General features: G+C 40.0%; 1 protein-coding gene across 3 annotated transcripts in view; it reads left to right on the top strand.

Annotated features, from left to right (window-relative positions):
- Nucleotides 1-13,636, top strand: part of LOC104920983 (SPRY domain-containing SOCS box protein 4) — a 67,485-nt gene extending 53,849 nt beyond the window's left edge. For all 3 annotated transcript variants that reach the window (XM_010733399.3, XM_010733398.3, XM_027285631.1), the window contains exon 3: nt 11,230-13,636. In XM_010733399.3, the coding sequence (XP_010731701.1) occupies nt 11,230-11,357 (128 nt within the window). In that variant the 3' untranslated portion in view covers nt 11,358-13,636. The remainder of the gene's footprint in view (nt 1-11,229) is intronic.
- Nucleotides 13,637-15,111: the final 1,475 nt, after the last annotated feature.

Raw genomic sequence — 15,111 nt, 5'->3', positions numbered from 1 at the left:
CAACTTACTTCAGTTAGTGATTACTCAGAGTGACTTTGGGAAACTTCTTGCATTCAGCTTCAAGTTGTAGTTCAGGTGGAAGTGGCGGTGCGTGTTAGTGATAATGACACATAATGTACAGTTGTATTCCATTCTAAAATGAAGGTCTTCCTCTTCCCGTAAATCAGCTGATTTCTAGACACCTTTCCGTCTCTCTCCTGCCTCTCGCACGTCTTTTTTTCTGATCTCAAACATGCACTCAATCAACACACATGCTGACCTGACAGGTAAAGCTGGTGAAAGATCAGCCAGGTTTTTTTAATCTCAGTTGGCCTCTGTCAGGTTGGCGATGAGATCCTGTGTGCGCACGTGTGTGTGTGAGAGAGAGGGAGAGAGAGAGAGAGTGTGTGTGTGTGTGTCTGTGTGTGTGTGTGATCTCTTCCACCTTGTATCTGTCACAACTACACCTGCTTTGTCTTTACCTCCATCTTATTTCTGACATCCCAGCTTATCTGACACACACGTAAATGCACTGTAAGCTTTCCTAATTGTCCATATAATTAAGTGACCTTGTCTAATGAGGCCGCCCATCACATCTCGACATGTTAGTCTAATGTACAGAATGTATATATTGTCCACACACACAAGGACAAAAGAGGTAATGTTTAATATAAAGAGAAGAGAATTTTTGCACGTACAGTATACACATCTCACTGTTTTCTTACCCTTATTACATTTTTATTATTAGTTTCTGTACATTATCCTTTAAATTAAGTATGTGAGTGCTGAGCTGAGTGAACCAGAATAGTAAAGCTGTGAAACCAAAAAAAAAAGCTGAAAGATTCTAAATCGGTACATCAAGCTGAGGGGAACTGTAGAGCTCTGTGACAGTTCTCTGTTGTTGGGTTTGTCAATACAAGTAGCACATTTGATATTTCACATTGTCATCTTTTTTTGTTGCTTGTGTAAAAATATTGACTAGAGCGCAGCTGTAAGCGGTTACATTTTCTCATCATGTGCCAGTTGACTGCTTGCGCTCATTGTCTGTGAGTCAAGTTCACTCATGTTGGTGTTTCTATAAGAAAATGCACGCAACAAAACGCCACAGTGGATCAACATCAGCAGTTTCTCTGCAGATTACACAGGGGTGAAGGATGGTTGGAAAAAAAACGCACGTCAGTAGGAATATTAATTGAAGGAGAGCTTGGTAAATTATAGCAACAGATTTCCTCTAATATTGACATTTTTATGATTAAGGTCCTCCTCCCTGCAGTTTGACACTGTCAAGGATAACCGAGGGTCAGACAGGCTGACTGTGCTCTATCCTTTTTCTATTTATCACTCTTTTCTCTTTGTGTTCATCCTCCTCTCATCTCACTTCTTTTCATCGTACTCTGCTTCATCTGCTTTGCTCTTTTCTCCTCTTCCTCTCCTCAGTCCTCCTCCTCCTCCGCCTCCTCCTCTTCCTCCTCCTCCTCCTCCTTCTCTTCTGCCGCTCCCTTTATTTTCCTACCTCTCCTTCACATCTTTCCTCCTCCTGTTTCTCTTATCGCATTGCCTCTCATCCCAGAGGAGACAGTGAACAGTGGATTTACAGTAATGCAGGATGGTAAAGAGAGAACAGGGCTTTAAAAAGAAACACCGGCATGGCTTGTATTACCACCAACTCCTCTCTAGTAGCCAGTTCTTCCCACAGTGCCCATCTTTCTGCATGACACTAATGTGGCTGGTAAGATATGACTCATACCACAGGATCTACACAAACAATCAAATCACCAAAGTTAGCTCTCGCCAAATATCTCAAGACTCAAGAATTTGCTCGGGGTGAAAATAGGATTTTCACACCCTCATCTCCTAAATCTGTGTGGGACTGACTTAGTACAACTATGTTTGTGGCCATTAGTCCTCCCACCCTGCGGCTACATCCTTTTTTTTGTACAAAAATGTTTTGTTCTAACAAATCCTCCGTGGATTGTAGAAACATTACTGCATTAGTTCTGCACAACATGCTGCTTCAACATGTCTTCAAGTGTGATTCTGCTAAATAAAGTGGTGTTGTTACACAATGTGCTGGGGAAAAGGATACAGGACACCACCGGAGGTACATTAGTTATGGATAACGCCAACTTCCTTCAGTGGCTCTGAAGGACGTTGGTGTTTGGCAGAGTTCAGCGTCTCGTGTGTTTGAAAAGGAGGACACGGTGTGCAAGAGTAAAGCTACACCTCCTGCTAATCTTTTCCTTTTGTTGTGCAGTTATTGTGCGCTAAACGCGGCTGTTTTGTTGGATCCCTCTCTTTCTGAATACGTCTGTTTGTGTTCAGAATTGACTTTATTGTCATTAGAAAAGTTATGAAGCTGCTGCGCTGCTGTCGTCTCTCAGGCTTCATGTTTATGACACACAGTGTTAAGAGTCACACAGGGTGAGCTGCAGTAAGGGCCAATAACTGAAGCTGAGATTAGTCACTGGTCAGCATGCAGCGCACTTAAAGTAGTGTAAAATAAATAAGGTTTAACTAGTGCAAATGTGTCTCTGATCTGCCAGCTCCTTCATTCTAATACGACTAAAGATTTGAGGCTTTGCAAACTCGTTCTTTGTCGTGTTACTTTGTGCACAAAAAGGCCTGTGCAGATTCACACTTCACTCATTGTGAGCAAGCATTCTCTGCAGAAGCTAAAAAGGCCCAATTCTGAAGTCAATGTGACAATTAAAGCAGCGTTGCTGCCTAATTAGCCGACTTATCTGTCTTTCTTGCGAAAGGTTTTTTATTTATGTCAAGCACAGGCCACCAAGAACTGCCAAGGACAAGATGTTTAAATGTCTACTTCACTTCATCTGCTGCCCTTAACGACGATAAAAACTTGGCTCACTATTAGAAAGCCATAAAACATCTGTTGTCTAGTGTGGAAATAGCAGAATTCGCTGTTGAATTACAATGAACTCTTGTTTCTTTACTCTCGTAAGCCAGCAAATGGATATTATTAGTAGCTTGCAATCTACAGTAGCTAAAATACTGGTAGCCTGTGTACAGCTCAGAGCTGCTCTGATGGTGACACTCATGCAACATGCACATCCTGAGACTCTCCTCTAAATCTCTTATTTCAACATCTGCCACACAGCTGTGAACATTAGTTTTCATGAGACCTGCCTGTAGGAACAAATGTTTGCTGTTACAAACACTGATCATACCAAATCCATGTGACTACAGCTGAATATCATTTTACATTTTTAGCTTAAAAAAATGTTTTATTTAAATCCTTTGAAGATTGTAAGCATGTTTTTTCTAGCAAATGAATTTGAATTCCTCCACCTGTTAAATGTTGTCTAAGTACAAAGAACAACTTTTCTGTCAATACTCAGACCTACATGTGATTCCACTGGGCTTATTTGTCCTTGACTGAGCTTAAAGCCTCTCTGTATGTTGTTTACTTCACACTGTTTGAGCTTTTTTTTTTTGTCTCCGATCTTTCTTGATTTAGAGACGCGTGTGTTTGTCAGTTTGATTTCCTGTATTCGTGACCTTGCATGTGCATGCTCTTTTCCTCTGGTGTTGGTGTTGTAGGTTGTGATGGTGTTTTTGTTGGGTTTTTTTAACCTGTCGACATGTTTGTGAGACAGGTTTGTGGATTTCCTTTGTGTAAATGTTTGTTAACAGGAAAACACACCGCAGTGGGTCGATAGCACGGCATAAAACTTGGAGAGAAAAGGCTCTGCATTAGTTGTGAAACATGGCAGAGGTCATATTATTGAGCTGTTGGTTATTTTAACTGATTACTCTGTGCATGTGTGCACTGGGGTTGTACATCAGACCAGATTTTACCACTGTTGTTGTGTGAAAGCCCTGTAATTATAGTTTTGTTCATTTTCATATTTATTGACTTTAATTAAAGGATTAAAGGATTACATGCTCCTCTAAATTCTTCAACCTCTTGGGCATAGAAGCATGTCCAAAGCCAAACGGATAATGACAGAAACTGCTTTGTCATCGAGCTAAACACACACCTGTTTTCTCTGTCTCATGTTGACATTTCAAAGATAATACGGCTTTTACCCCAACAGCAATCATTTCTACTGTCCCAGACAAGATGAAACACTCTGACCTTGGAGAACGTAAAGAGGGGAAAAGATAAAAAAAAGAAAGTGTGAATGAAGAAGGGCAGGGAAGAAAAGTGATGGAGAGTAGAGAAGAAAGTAGGCAGAGAGAGGTTTTTTTTTTCTTCGTTGGTGAAGTGGTGTTGCAGGAGGAAAGAGGAGAGAGGTGTATTGTTACAGATGAGATGGAGCTGTGGCCAAAGGAGGGAGGAAGACTTGATAGAGAGAAAGATGAGAGGATCATGTTTTCCCGAGCTCTATCTCCTCTATGTAACCTGTTTGTTTATCTTCTTTGGATAATGCACTCACAACTTTCTTTCTTATTTCATCAAAATTATAATTAAACAAAGAACTGTAAAAACTGTTTTACTTATTTTTCTGCAGTGACAGCAGCCCCCATGACAGTTAGGACTGTAATATCTGTGTGGACAAGTGCAAACTAACAATAGTTTGTTATATCCCACCAGCCACTGAGGTGGCGACTGTTATCTAAGTTACTAACCAAGTGCACAAATGTCAGAATTCACAGTCACTCAGAGTAACGTACAGAGTGCCGTTACAGTCTGGTTTTGATTGTCTGATTACATTTTCCGTCACGGCAACTGGACCATGAATGCAAAGGGTTGATGCTAGCAGGCCAGACTAAAGCCATTGCAGTGTGACAGGTCCTCCCAAATGTTGAACAGATGTCTTAAATCATTAACAGTACAAAACTGTGTGGGCTTATTGAAAAAAAGGGTGAAAAAGTGTATCAGTGTATCAGCTTAACAGTGCTGTGATGTGCTTCACCATGGATGCCGATGGTGTGTTTGCTTTTGAATCAGTCAGTTAGCCAAAGTTTAGTCGTATTTGTTTTGGACATATTTGTTTTCCACAAATATGTCTAAAAATTCCTCTTTTGAAAAATGGACATGAGCTGCTGTCATTTCCTTTCAGTTTTCAATTTGACTTTAAGCATTTCCTCTCATCCACTGACCTTTTCTCTAGTATTTCTTTTAAACTCACTCATCATCTGTCAGACTTTTTTTTTTCTTCTTTTTTAGCTCCAGGACCTCCTCTCAGGTCAATTTTTACATCTATCATAAAAGTAATGCTGCCGTTGCTGTTTTCACCCTCTCCCCCATTATCATTGTCCACAGGCAATAAATCCTACTCTCCCCTGGCATGCACTGCATCTCATTACAGCCGTCATGTCACATTGCGTGCCCCTATTACTTCTTGTTCCTGTCGAAGTAGACCCGGGGTCACAATTCCTATCCATATAAAACGTCTCATCACGTAAGACGTTCGTCCACTGGAATCATATCACACGTGGTATCAATCTGATATTGTCCAGTAGTCCTCATCAGTAAAATCTCCCCAGAAAATTCATAGAGGTCTGCCACCTTTTTATATAAATAAATCACCTGAATCAGCAGCTTGTTGACAGAGCAACTATTTGCTGGTTTGTTTTCCAGTGCAGCCAACAAGGGCTCTAAAGCAAAGAGGAAGGAAAGCACTTAACATGATTTGTTCTAATGGGCCAGATTCCCCGCAGAGCTCGCTCAGGATTCATTTTGCTTTTTAGCAAACAATTTTAATTCAGCTCAGCAGAGATCACCAAAGGCCAGCGCTCTATAAACAGATATTATCTGACCTAAGAAGACTGGTGCTTTAATGGAAATAACAAAATAATCACAGCTTCAGTCTCAGTGGTGAACCTACAGGCCAGGAGATTTATCCACAGTGATGACATTCAGTCCTTCAGCATTTTGAAGTGTGATTCTTCTTAATGCACTGAATGTGTAATGATGCAGGGGTAAATGACCTGATCAGTTCACCCTCAGTTTCTCTCCTCATTAGCCTGCCTCCACTTGAGGAGATGCTGATAGGATTGAACATGATAGAAAATGTGTCGTTTAGAATAGATCTCATCACTAATGCTCCGTGTATTGTAATAGATATAGAAGTTATTAAGCCTAGCTAATTGCCTGTATAATACAATACAAGGCCATTATACACATCTGGAGGGCAGCACATGATTCATGTGGTAGGTGATTCCAGCTTGGGGTAACCTGAAGTCTTCTGGAGCATAATAACACACTGTGTTTAATACATATTAAAGATGGTATAAGTTGTTGTAATGCATTATGATGTCTTATAAACAAACTTAAAAAGGTATTAAAAGTATGAATACGGTATTTAAGTTCAAATCGTTCATAATCCATCTGTCCATTTTTAGAAGCTTAAGCTTTAAAACATTAACGCTAGCTCAGTAGTTTCGCATCCACTGGCTCAGACTGTGGATCAAATTACTAGTTGTATGTGAAAGGAGTCTCTCTATGACAAACCCACAAGATGTTTTCACTTGACTCTGCTGTTCCTCTCAGCTCTCCTATTTCAGCATCTTTCAGCTCATTGTTTTTGATTTTACGGAGGAGTCTTATTATTCCTGTTTCCAGCCAAAGCATAGGCAGCTGTTTTGGGCATTGAACACTACCCGCCCAGCAGATATTTCCCTCAAGTGCTGGTTGAATCCAAAACTAAAAGGTTAAAACGAGAATATTAGATTTACATTCATCACATGGCCAGAAACACTTTGCTAACTAATTAGCTATGTAACGTTTTATATATCATTGTATGCAAATCATTTCTGCTGCCCACAAGTGTCCCAAAAAATCAGTTGACGCAGCATTCAAGAATCATACAAACATCATGCTGGTAGCTGTTCATACATTATGATAAAAGCCTGTAGAAGAACCTTCTAATGCATTAGGTAGTTCATCATGAAGGTATTAATAATGCATTATAGACATAGAAGGTATTCCTGATATTATCTGGCAAACAAAGGTTTGTGTTGGATAGAAAGGACTTCTCCTGGAGTGTATTTTGATTTCTTTCATTATTACTTTTCAGAATTGTTACTTTTCAGTCTACTTTTTTTCCTTTTTATTATTTTAAGTTCTCAAAGAAAGAAAGAAAGAAAGAAAGAAAGAAAGAAAGAACTTGGCCTAACTGAGCACTAAAGAGCCTCTGAGTGTGCTCAGATTCATTTGATTTGGTGTAAAATTGCCCTCCTTGACATGCACACAGAACCACACACACACAGAGAGAGGAAACTCGATGAGATTCAGAACATTTTTTTTAGCCACAATAATCTCAAATTGACATGTCCAGATGCAGTCTGCTGTGGGTTCAGCTGACCCTTCCACTCAAATAGCTGCTTTTCTCTGGAAGTTGGCAGAACAAATGAGCATTTTTCTGCAGAGTAGCTAATGAGCCGTGTGTGTGTGTGTGTGTGTGTGTGTGTGTGTGTGTGGCTAACAAGTGAGGCTTGTTAGGTTTGTGTGCCTGTGTAAACATCATGTGTTTGTGTATTGTCACACAGGGTAGATAATCATGTGTAACGGACATGACTTTTTCATGACCTCTGTGTCAAGTTTTGATTCTGCGTGCAACCGATTCAAAATTAACAAATACTTTCGGCCAGAGCAGATTTTGCTTATATATTCTTTTCTCGTAACAAAAAGAAGACTTCAGCCAATCAAAAGCAGGTGTGAGTAAATCATTTCTGCATCTCTGGTCATCAGCCACGGTGGCAGTAAAGCCAGCTTAGCATTGGTGGGTTATATTTAGAGCTGTGAATAAGTGGCTGGTCAAAACTGTAACTGCATTTAAGTCCAATAATAATCTAAACCATTGTGAGCTGCTCTTCATGAGACATTTTGTATATGATGCTGTACCTTACAGCTGAAACAATTAATAAAATTAATTGATCAGCCAGTCTCTGGAAAATAACAGCAACAGTTCTGACAACTGATTCATCATGGAAGTCATGTATCAAAAATGTGGATTAAAGAAAAGTTTTCTGTTTCAAACCTTGGCTGGGATGGGTGGATGTATAGTGCAGTGGTCAAGAAAAATATGCAATGTTTTCCCAAGGTTTTACTGCCACTTTATTTTATTTTATGATACCATGCAACCAGTCTTAACTCATCTGCTGAGTAAAACTGAAGGAGTGAACCAACCGTTCAGGGAGGTCCCACATCACAAAACTAAAACAAGTGAACTGTGCAGTGATATCTGGATTGTGCCGGTTTAATTCTCATTTGGACTTTAATATATTATAACTGATTCATGTGTGCTGTTATGTTAATGCCACTAGTTCCAGCTTCTCAGATTTTTCGGAGATTTTCTTGTCATTGTAAATTGAATGTCTTCTATCATCTTTTGTTTTGACAAAACAGGCAATTTGAAGACATGACCTCGCACTCTGAGAAATTATAATTAACACTTTCACTATTTTCTAGAATCAAATAGACTAAAAGAGTAATGAAATTGTCAAAAGATCTCCAACAGATGTATCTATAATGAAAACATCCATTAGTTTCAGCAGTAATATACGTGCTTGGTCGCTTGTTTAAAACACTTCTCTTGAGCTCACCGTATCTGTTTCTCTACTGTATATTAATGTGATGAGAGCAGCTCTCCTAATGAGTGTAATTGAGTCAAATGGAGGTCAAACTAAAAATCAAAGATGCTGATGCTTCATCGTGACTGCGCACAAGTGAAGAACTCTGTCTCTGTGAGAACGGATGAGTGATGTGACAGCAAGGACACACACATGTAGAGCTGAAGTAGATGTATGGGGTTGTGTGTAGAGGTTGGGTTGTCTTTTATCCCAGTGGTTTAACCTTGGCCACACACACACACACACACACACACACACACACGCAGCAGTACAGCTACAGAAGCAGGTGGTAGAGGACGTCCAGAATTACAACGGGTGACGGCAATGTGTAGTTTTTCCTAAACAAGAACAGCAGGGAGGGACGGGCTGATAGACTAGCTGTGCTCTAATGTCATTCAGAATCCTTGCGAAGCACTTCACACTTCCAAAATAAGATCCGTGCCACTAATTAAAGCCTGTTACAAGATGAAGACCTTACCTTGAAGGGTAGCTCCACTTACAGGAGCTGATCTTCTGCAACTTCACACGTTTTACGCATCTAGTGATTGCCGATTTTTTTCCATCTCTTCCTCTTTTACTTTTTTTCTCACTTCTATTTTCCCATCTGAATGACTACCTTCGTTGTTGTTCTGCCCCATTTCCCTGCATTTCCTCTCAGTTGGTGTACTGATGATTGGATGCCATTGTGTTGGCGTGGGTCAGCTCTAAGGCTTTTCCATATACATTGCAGTGAGCCATGTGTGCATATTGTGCAGTTGGTGCCTGACTGTGTGGATGTTTCCTCAGGTGGAAGAGTTTGAGGGAGGGTGGGCGGGTTGTTGGATCACAGAGTTCATTTTGGCAACATGTCTCTATCCTCTCTCCCACACTGCTGCACTGCATAATTAGGTCAATCAGACATGGTCATTACTATTAATTGAAACTGATGATACCATAAAACCCATGTGGAGGAAGTGGGGCCGAGTTGTTAGCACTCAATGAAGGGAGAAGGACAAAGAGTAGATAATTGGCTTTAAATCACAAAGTTTATGTTTGCAATTTGTTTACTGGGTTTGATTGTAGAAAACTAGATGTCAGACTTTTCTCCAGCACATGCATGAACAAATCATACCAGATACACACAATCTATCTAGAGCATCACCAAAATTTAATTAACTAACCCTCAGGGCATTTTCCCACCAAATTCCAGCCATATCCTCCTCCTATCTTCTCGACCTCTCCACAAGCAAAGCTTATTATCTTAACTTTGTTGCCAGACGACACATTAATGATAGCGGGAATAATCTGAGGAGATGTTCACAAGGACCGAGCCATGAAATCAGTGATAGTCAGCGTCATCATTTCACAATCACTTCTTGCCCTCATTAAAGGTGTACAGAGACATTTTAGATTGTAGAAATGAACATGTCAGTGTTCTCTGGTGGATAAACTATGAAATGCCTCAGCTGTCAATGTTTGTAACTGATCAGTAATCACTTTCTGTTGTCTGAGAGGGCTCAAACTACAACTTTGAGTGACAGCGTAATTACTGTTCACAGCTCATCTCACCTGAAAATGAGACAAGGAGCAGAAGATATGAAAAGTTAATTAAATGTGACACACTGAAATAACAGCTGTAGCGTACACACCTTTTGCAACTCTGACATTTAAAATTTCCCTTTAGCTCCCAGTGATGGAGGCCTTGATGCAGAAGTGTAACGCTGATGAGTTTAAAACGCAGATATTATAAAGGTTTTTTACTGAGATTGACGTGAAATAATGAAGAGGATCCTTTCTCTACTCTGTTGGTCTTTCTTGAACTACAAACTACAGACATATGGCGGTGTTATAGAGTGGTTTCTTTTCCCTCACATACATCCCTAATAGAAGTATAAACACTGGCCTATTGAGTTTGATGGAAATCAAAAGTTTAGTTTGAATGAACGTTAAGTACATTATTTTTACTGGCAAAAGCAACAAATAAGAAGAAGCTACCTAAATGTTTTAAAAAATTATTAAAGAGCTAAGCGAGTCGACCTAGGACCATATCCAAAATGGAACCAGCAATATATCTGGATCTAAAATCTAAAATTAGCTGAATAATTAGCGGAATAACGTCACATGAACAATTGGATGGATGATTAGACAACAACTCAGACAGATTTCTCCTAAGTGCCAGTGTCTTTCCACCTCCTCTCTGCTGCAGTCTGTGTGTCCTGCAGCTCAGACCGCAGCCTCTTGTATCTGTTTCCTCCTTAACCCTGATGTGAAGATGAAGGTCAAAGAAAAGGCTGACTAGGATTTTACTGTGCATATGGCATCATGAACATGTCACGCAAATATACATGTTTATACTAGTTTTCCAGATCCAAAATATTGTTTCGAGCGTTGACACAAAGTCAGTATGACAGATGGTGTTTGTGCTAAAATGATCTCAGAGTAATGTGAAAATACAAACAGGTGTCATTGCTTGTGTGTGTGTGTGTGTGTGTGTGTGAGGAGGAGGTTTTAATAATTTAAAAGGTGTGCATCATCACTCTCTACCCCTCTTCTTCTATTTCTCATTCATTCATGCATAACAAATATTTAGATGTATTATGAATGTATTAAAGGCCGAGGTGCAAAACATAAACCGATACTTGAATCACACTTTTAAGCAATGCGCAAGTCATTTTTTTTTTGTGCGTTACGTTAACTTCATCTTACTATCTCTCTGTCCCTCTCTTTCAGCTGAACCTCTTCCTCTGATGGACCTGTGTCGCCGTGCGGCCCGCCTGGCGCTGGGCAGGGAGCGTCTTCAGGAGATTGATAGCCTCCCTCTGCCCCAGTCCCTGAAAAGTTACCTCCAATACCAGTGACTGAAACCAGCAGAGCCAACTGGGAGTACAAGGACACAAACCAGACCACCAGAGAGTCCAAAAGATGGATTAAATAATTTAATTAAAGAATACAAAGAGGGGATGGAAGAATGTCTCCACACTGAGAGCGCCATAGCTCCACTAAAGATGGATTTCTAAAAGGATGGAGAGAAAGATGGTGGATGAACTGACTTTTAAACAAAGAACGGGACAGCACCAGCTTCTTTTGGATTCCCAGCTGCTTTTTCATTCGTTTTTTTGACTTGAAATAAATTATTAATGATGGTATCCCATCAGCGTCTCTCTCATCCAGAAAGAAAACCCATCCTCTGATGGCATTGTTAAGAGGTGACAGTGTTAAGACAACCACTGCCACCTAGTGATGAGAATAAAGAGCTGCGCCTGAGAAAGCACACTAATCCTATCCCTGGAGGCCTTTCTGACACACAGTCAGTGAACATATCATTGCTGTTGGATACCACAGTGTGTATTCATGGTCTCCACTAGCGCAGGTGGCAGGATGCAGAGCCCAGATGCCCATTAGGATTTTAGCACTAATGTTATTTTTATCTGACCGACTTGGGGCCCGACCAAAAGCTCAAATTGCATAAAGAGCAGATCAAAACATGGCTGAAAGGTGTATGCAAAGTTCAGTAAAAGAAATAAAGCATGGCAAACGTATCTCCTGGATTCAGGTGAGAGTTGAGCCCTTTGCAGCAAGAAATAAGTAACGTCGACCAGTCATAGTGATGGCTCGATCAGAGTTGGTTACATAAAAGTTTGTTACGGCTAGGTTCACAATGCTTGTACAGTATTTAGCAGCTGGTGCGTGAGAAGGAGCAGCAGAGCTGAAAATTAATGATATGAAAGAAGAAAAGTGGATCAGGATGGATAGATTTTATTTAATGTTTTTAGTTCAAGTCTTAATTAATGACCACTGTCAGCTTGAGAGGAGCTCACCACCAGGTCCACCAGTCATCAGTTTTATCATTAACGGTCTCGTGATTATTTTTAACGTAGAGTCCTTTTTATTGTCTGATCTGACATGAGAACAGTCTCATCAACAACTTCAAATTGGCACATCTTCAGCGTTTGCATTTAATCCTTTAACGTGCACACTTTGTGCTGCTGCCGCCTTATTGTAAATGCGATGATATTAAATAAAAACTGCGCTGTGTTGGACGTGTTATGGAAATGTTATGAGGTCTGACTTATTTAGATTGCCGTCAAGACTTTAACGTACCGAGCTGCATGTCTGAAAGGGGCTTTGTTAAGGAAACTGCTCACTGTTTAAAGAAGTGTTAAGTTGCACTGAGAGTCATTCCTCACAGGACACTAAATCATGTATTATGATGTCAATCACGACCAAAGTATTTCATACAAAGCCATGGAGTGTGTGAATGTGTCTGCAGGAGCTGTAGGTCGCGGCCCGTCGCAGTATAACTAGTGCTAATATGCTGTTGGCAGTAAGAAGAGCCTCACCTGCTGTTGTAGCACCCTGCTGTAGCTCACTGGTACCAGACAGTATCTGTCTGCTCTCCGTACAACTGTCTTAATGACCACAAACAAGCAAACAAACAAACAGGACCAGATCTAGTCTCACTGGATCTTTACAGGCTGGAGCAGGATGGAGGAACTGCTACCGTAGCAGCAGGGCAGATGTGTTACTGGTTAAGAATAGGATGCAGATGATAGATGCACACACACACACACACACACACACACACACACACACACACACACTGTAGACCAATCATGTTTTATTTCCTAAAAAAAGCTTGAGTCACTTTTTTTTTTACTTCTGAGTTTGTATCCTACATTATTATCGTTATTATTATTATTATTATTATTATTATTATGATTATTATTATTAATATTATTGTTAGTGTGGAGTCTGACGATGGTAGGGTAATGATGATAATGGTGACAATGATGAAGATGATGCGGATGATTATTTATCACAAGCTAGTGTTTGTTTGTTTTTTAAACTGATCATCGATGGTTACATTCAGGTAAATTAATACAAAGATGCTGGTGATGAAGGGAGAGAGAAATCAAAAGTTGTTTTTTTCAATGCTGCTTTTATTATTATTATTATTATTATTATTATTATTATTATTATTATTATTTGTGATGGTGGTATTCTAACTCCTGTTTTCATCAGTTAGGATGGGGAGAAAAGGAGCATTCAGAAAAGTAGTTGAATGTATGGGCAGACGGTGCAGTTGAGATGTCAACAGATACGAAATGTGAATAAAAGCCAAGTGAATTTGAAAAATGTCTGTAAAACATTCCTTGTGTTTCTGTCTCTTCACCCTTTTCTTGATTTTTAGGAATGCTTTCTAAAATAACACAAAACAAACAGTCAGCAGTAAGATGCAAAAGAGCCTGATGGGTCTGACACATTTTTACTGTCTTTAATTGTGTGTGAGGGAGCTTTTAATCTGTCGAGGGAGGCCTTGGCGAGGAAAATTGGGCCATAAAGTATTTGGCTGTAAGTTCTCCCAATTGTCAAGTGTGCAGTTTCCACTTTAGAAAGTAAACAGCTCATGTACTGCTCATCAGCTCCTGCAGCTGTAAATACAGCTTACATTCAGCCATTGAGCTATCGATGCGCTCAGAGTCTAAGAGTAAAAACGGCAGGGCACCACAGAGTGGAAAAGCAAGACATTAGTGAGGCTTGATGTGGTTACAGGCTTTATATTTCCTCTGCACAATGAGGGATAGGTCTCATCAGCTCCAGCTCACCATATCTAAACACACAGGAGACTGATGTTTGAGAAATCAATAGCACACAGACAGTGTAATAATGCCTTCTGCGTCATGCACGATCCTGGCAGGGATGGATCTAACACTCACATTTTAACAGGACCAGAGAGTCTCCTCACACACACACACACACACACACACACACACACACACAGTTTTATTTATTTTCTCAGTCAAACACTGACATGAATACTGTATGTGGTGCAGGCATCAGGAGCTAGACTTTAATGAGGCTACACGGCAGAGCACCGTGTGATTTTAAGGTCTGACGACAGATGGAAATGGACCAACGCAGGTTCATTTCCATCTGTCACTTCACTCTAAAGGTGCGGGCAGACCAGATTCTGGCAGGGGGAAATTTACTTATGTAGCGTGGCAGAAAGCAGATGGGAAATAGTGTGGGCGGGGTGGTAAACAAAAACTGAAGGAGCCTAACATCAGCAGTCCACAACATTGTGTGGTAGTGGTAGCCAAGTAGTGGCTAGTGGGCCAAATCAGGTCATCCAACAAAAGCATAGGCCCCCCTAATGGTTTTAAAATTTTTAACGTTTGCATAATTTTTCCCAGTAGATACTAATAAAATGATCTTGTACATCAAATAATGTCTCAGTATGTCTCATCACAGTATTGAGTGTTAGTAACATACTAATTACGTTGCCAAGTCGTGCGCAGTGCAGCTAAATGCATACATTTGTGTGTAATTTTTGGCCAAATGAGTATTAACATAAGTTGATGTAACACTCATAAACTAATGGGAGAATGACTCACAATCCTAAAACAACGAAATAAAAAGAAATAAAACACTTAAAAACTATAAAAACTGTAAAACTATATTGCCACCATTAAACATTGTTGAGAAAAAAGACATTTGAAACACACTAGACCAAAATCATTGACTTTCATATAAAACAGTTTGTATCAAGATCAAGATCTCTCCACTCACAAAATTTAAAATAAAATAAAATAAATTTACACTCACACAGTG

This window comes from Larimichthys crocea, chromosome XII, assembly GCF_000972845.2.
Source record: "Larimichthys crocea isolate SSNF chromosome XII, L_crocea_2.0, whole genome shotgun sequence".
NCBI classification, from domain to species: Eukaryota; Metazoa; Chordata; class Actinopteri; family Sciaenidae; genus Larimichthys; species Larimichthys crocea.
This window is presented reverse-complemented; position numbering and strand designations above follow the sequence as displayed.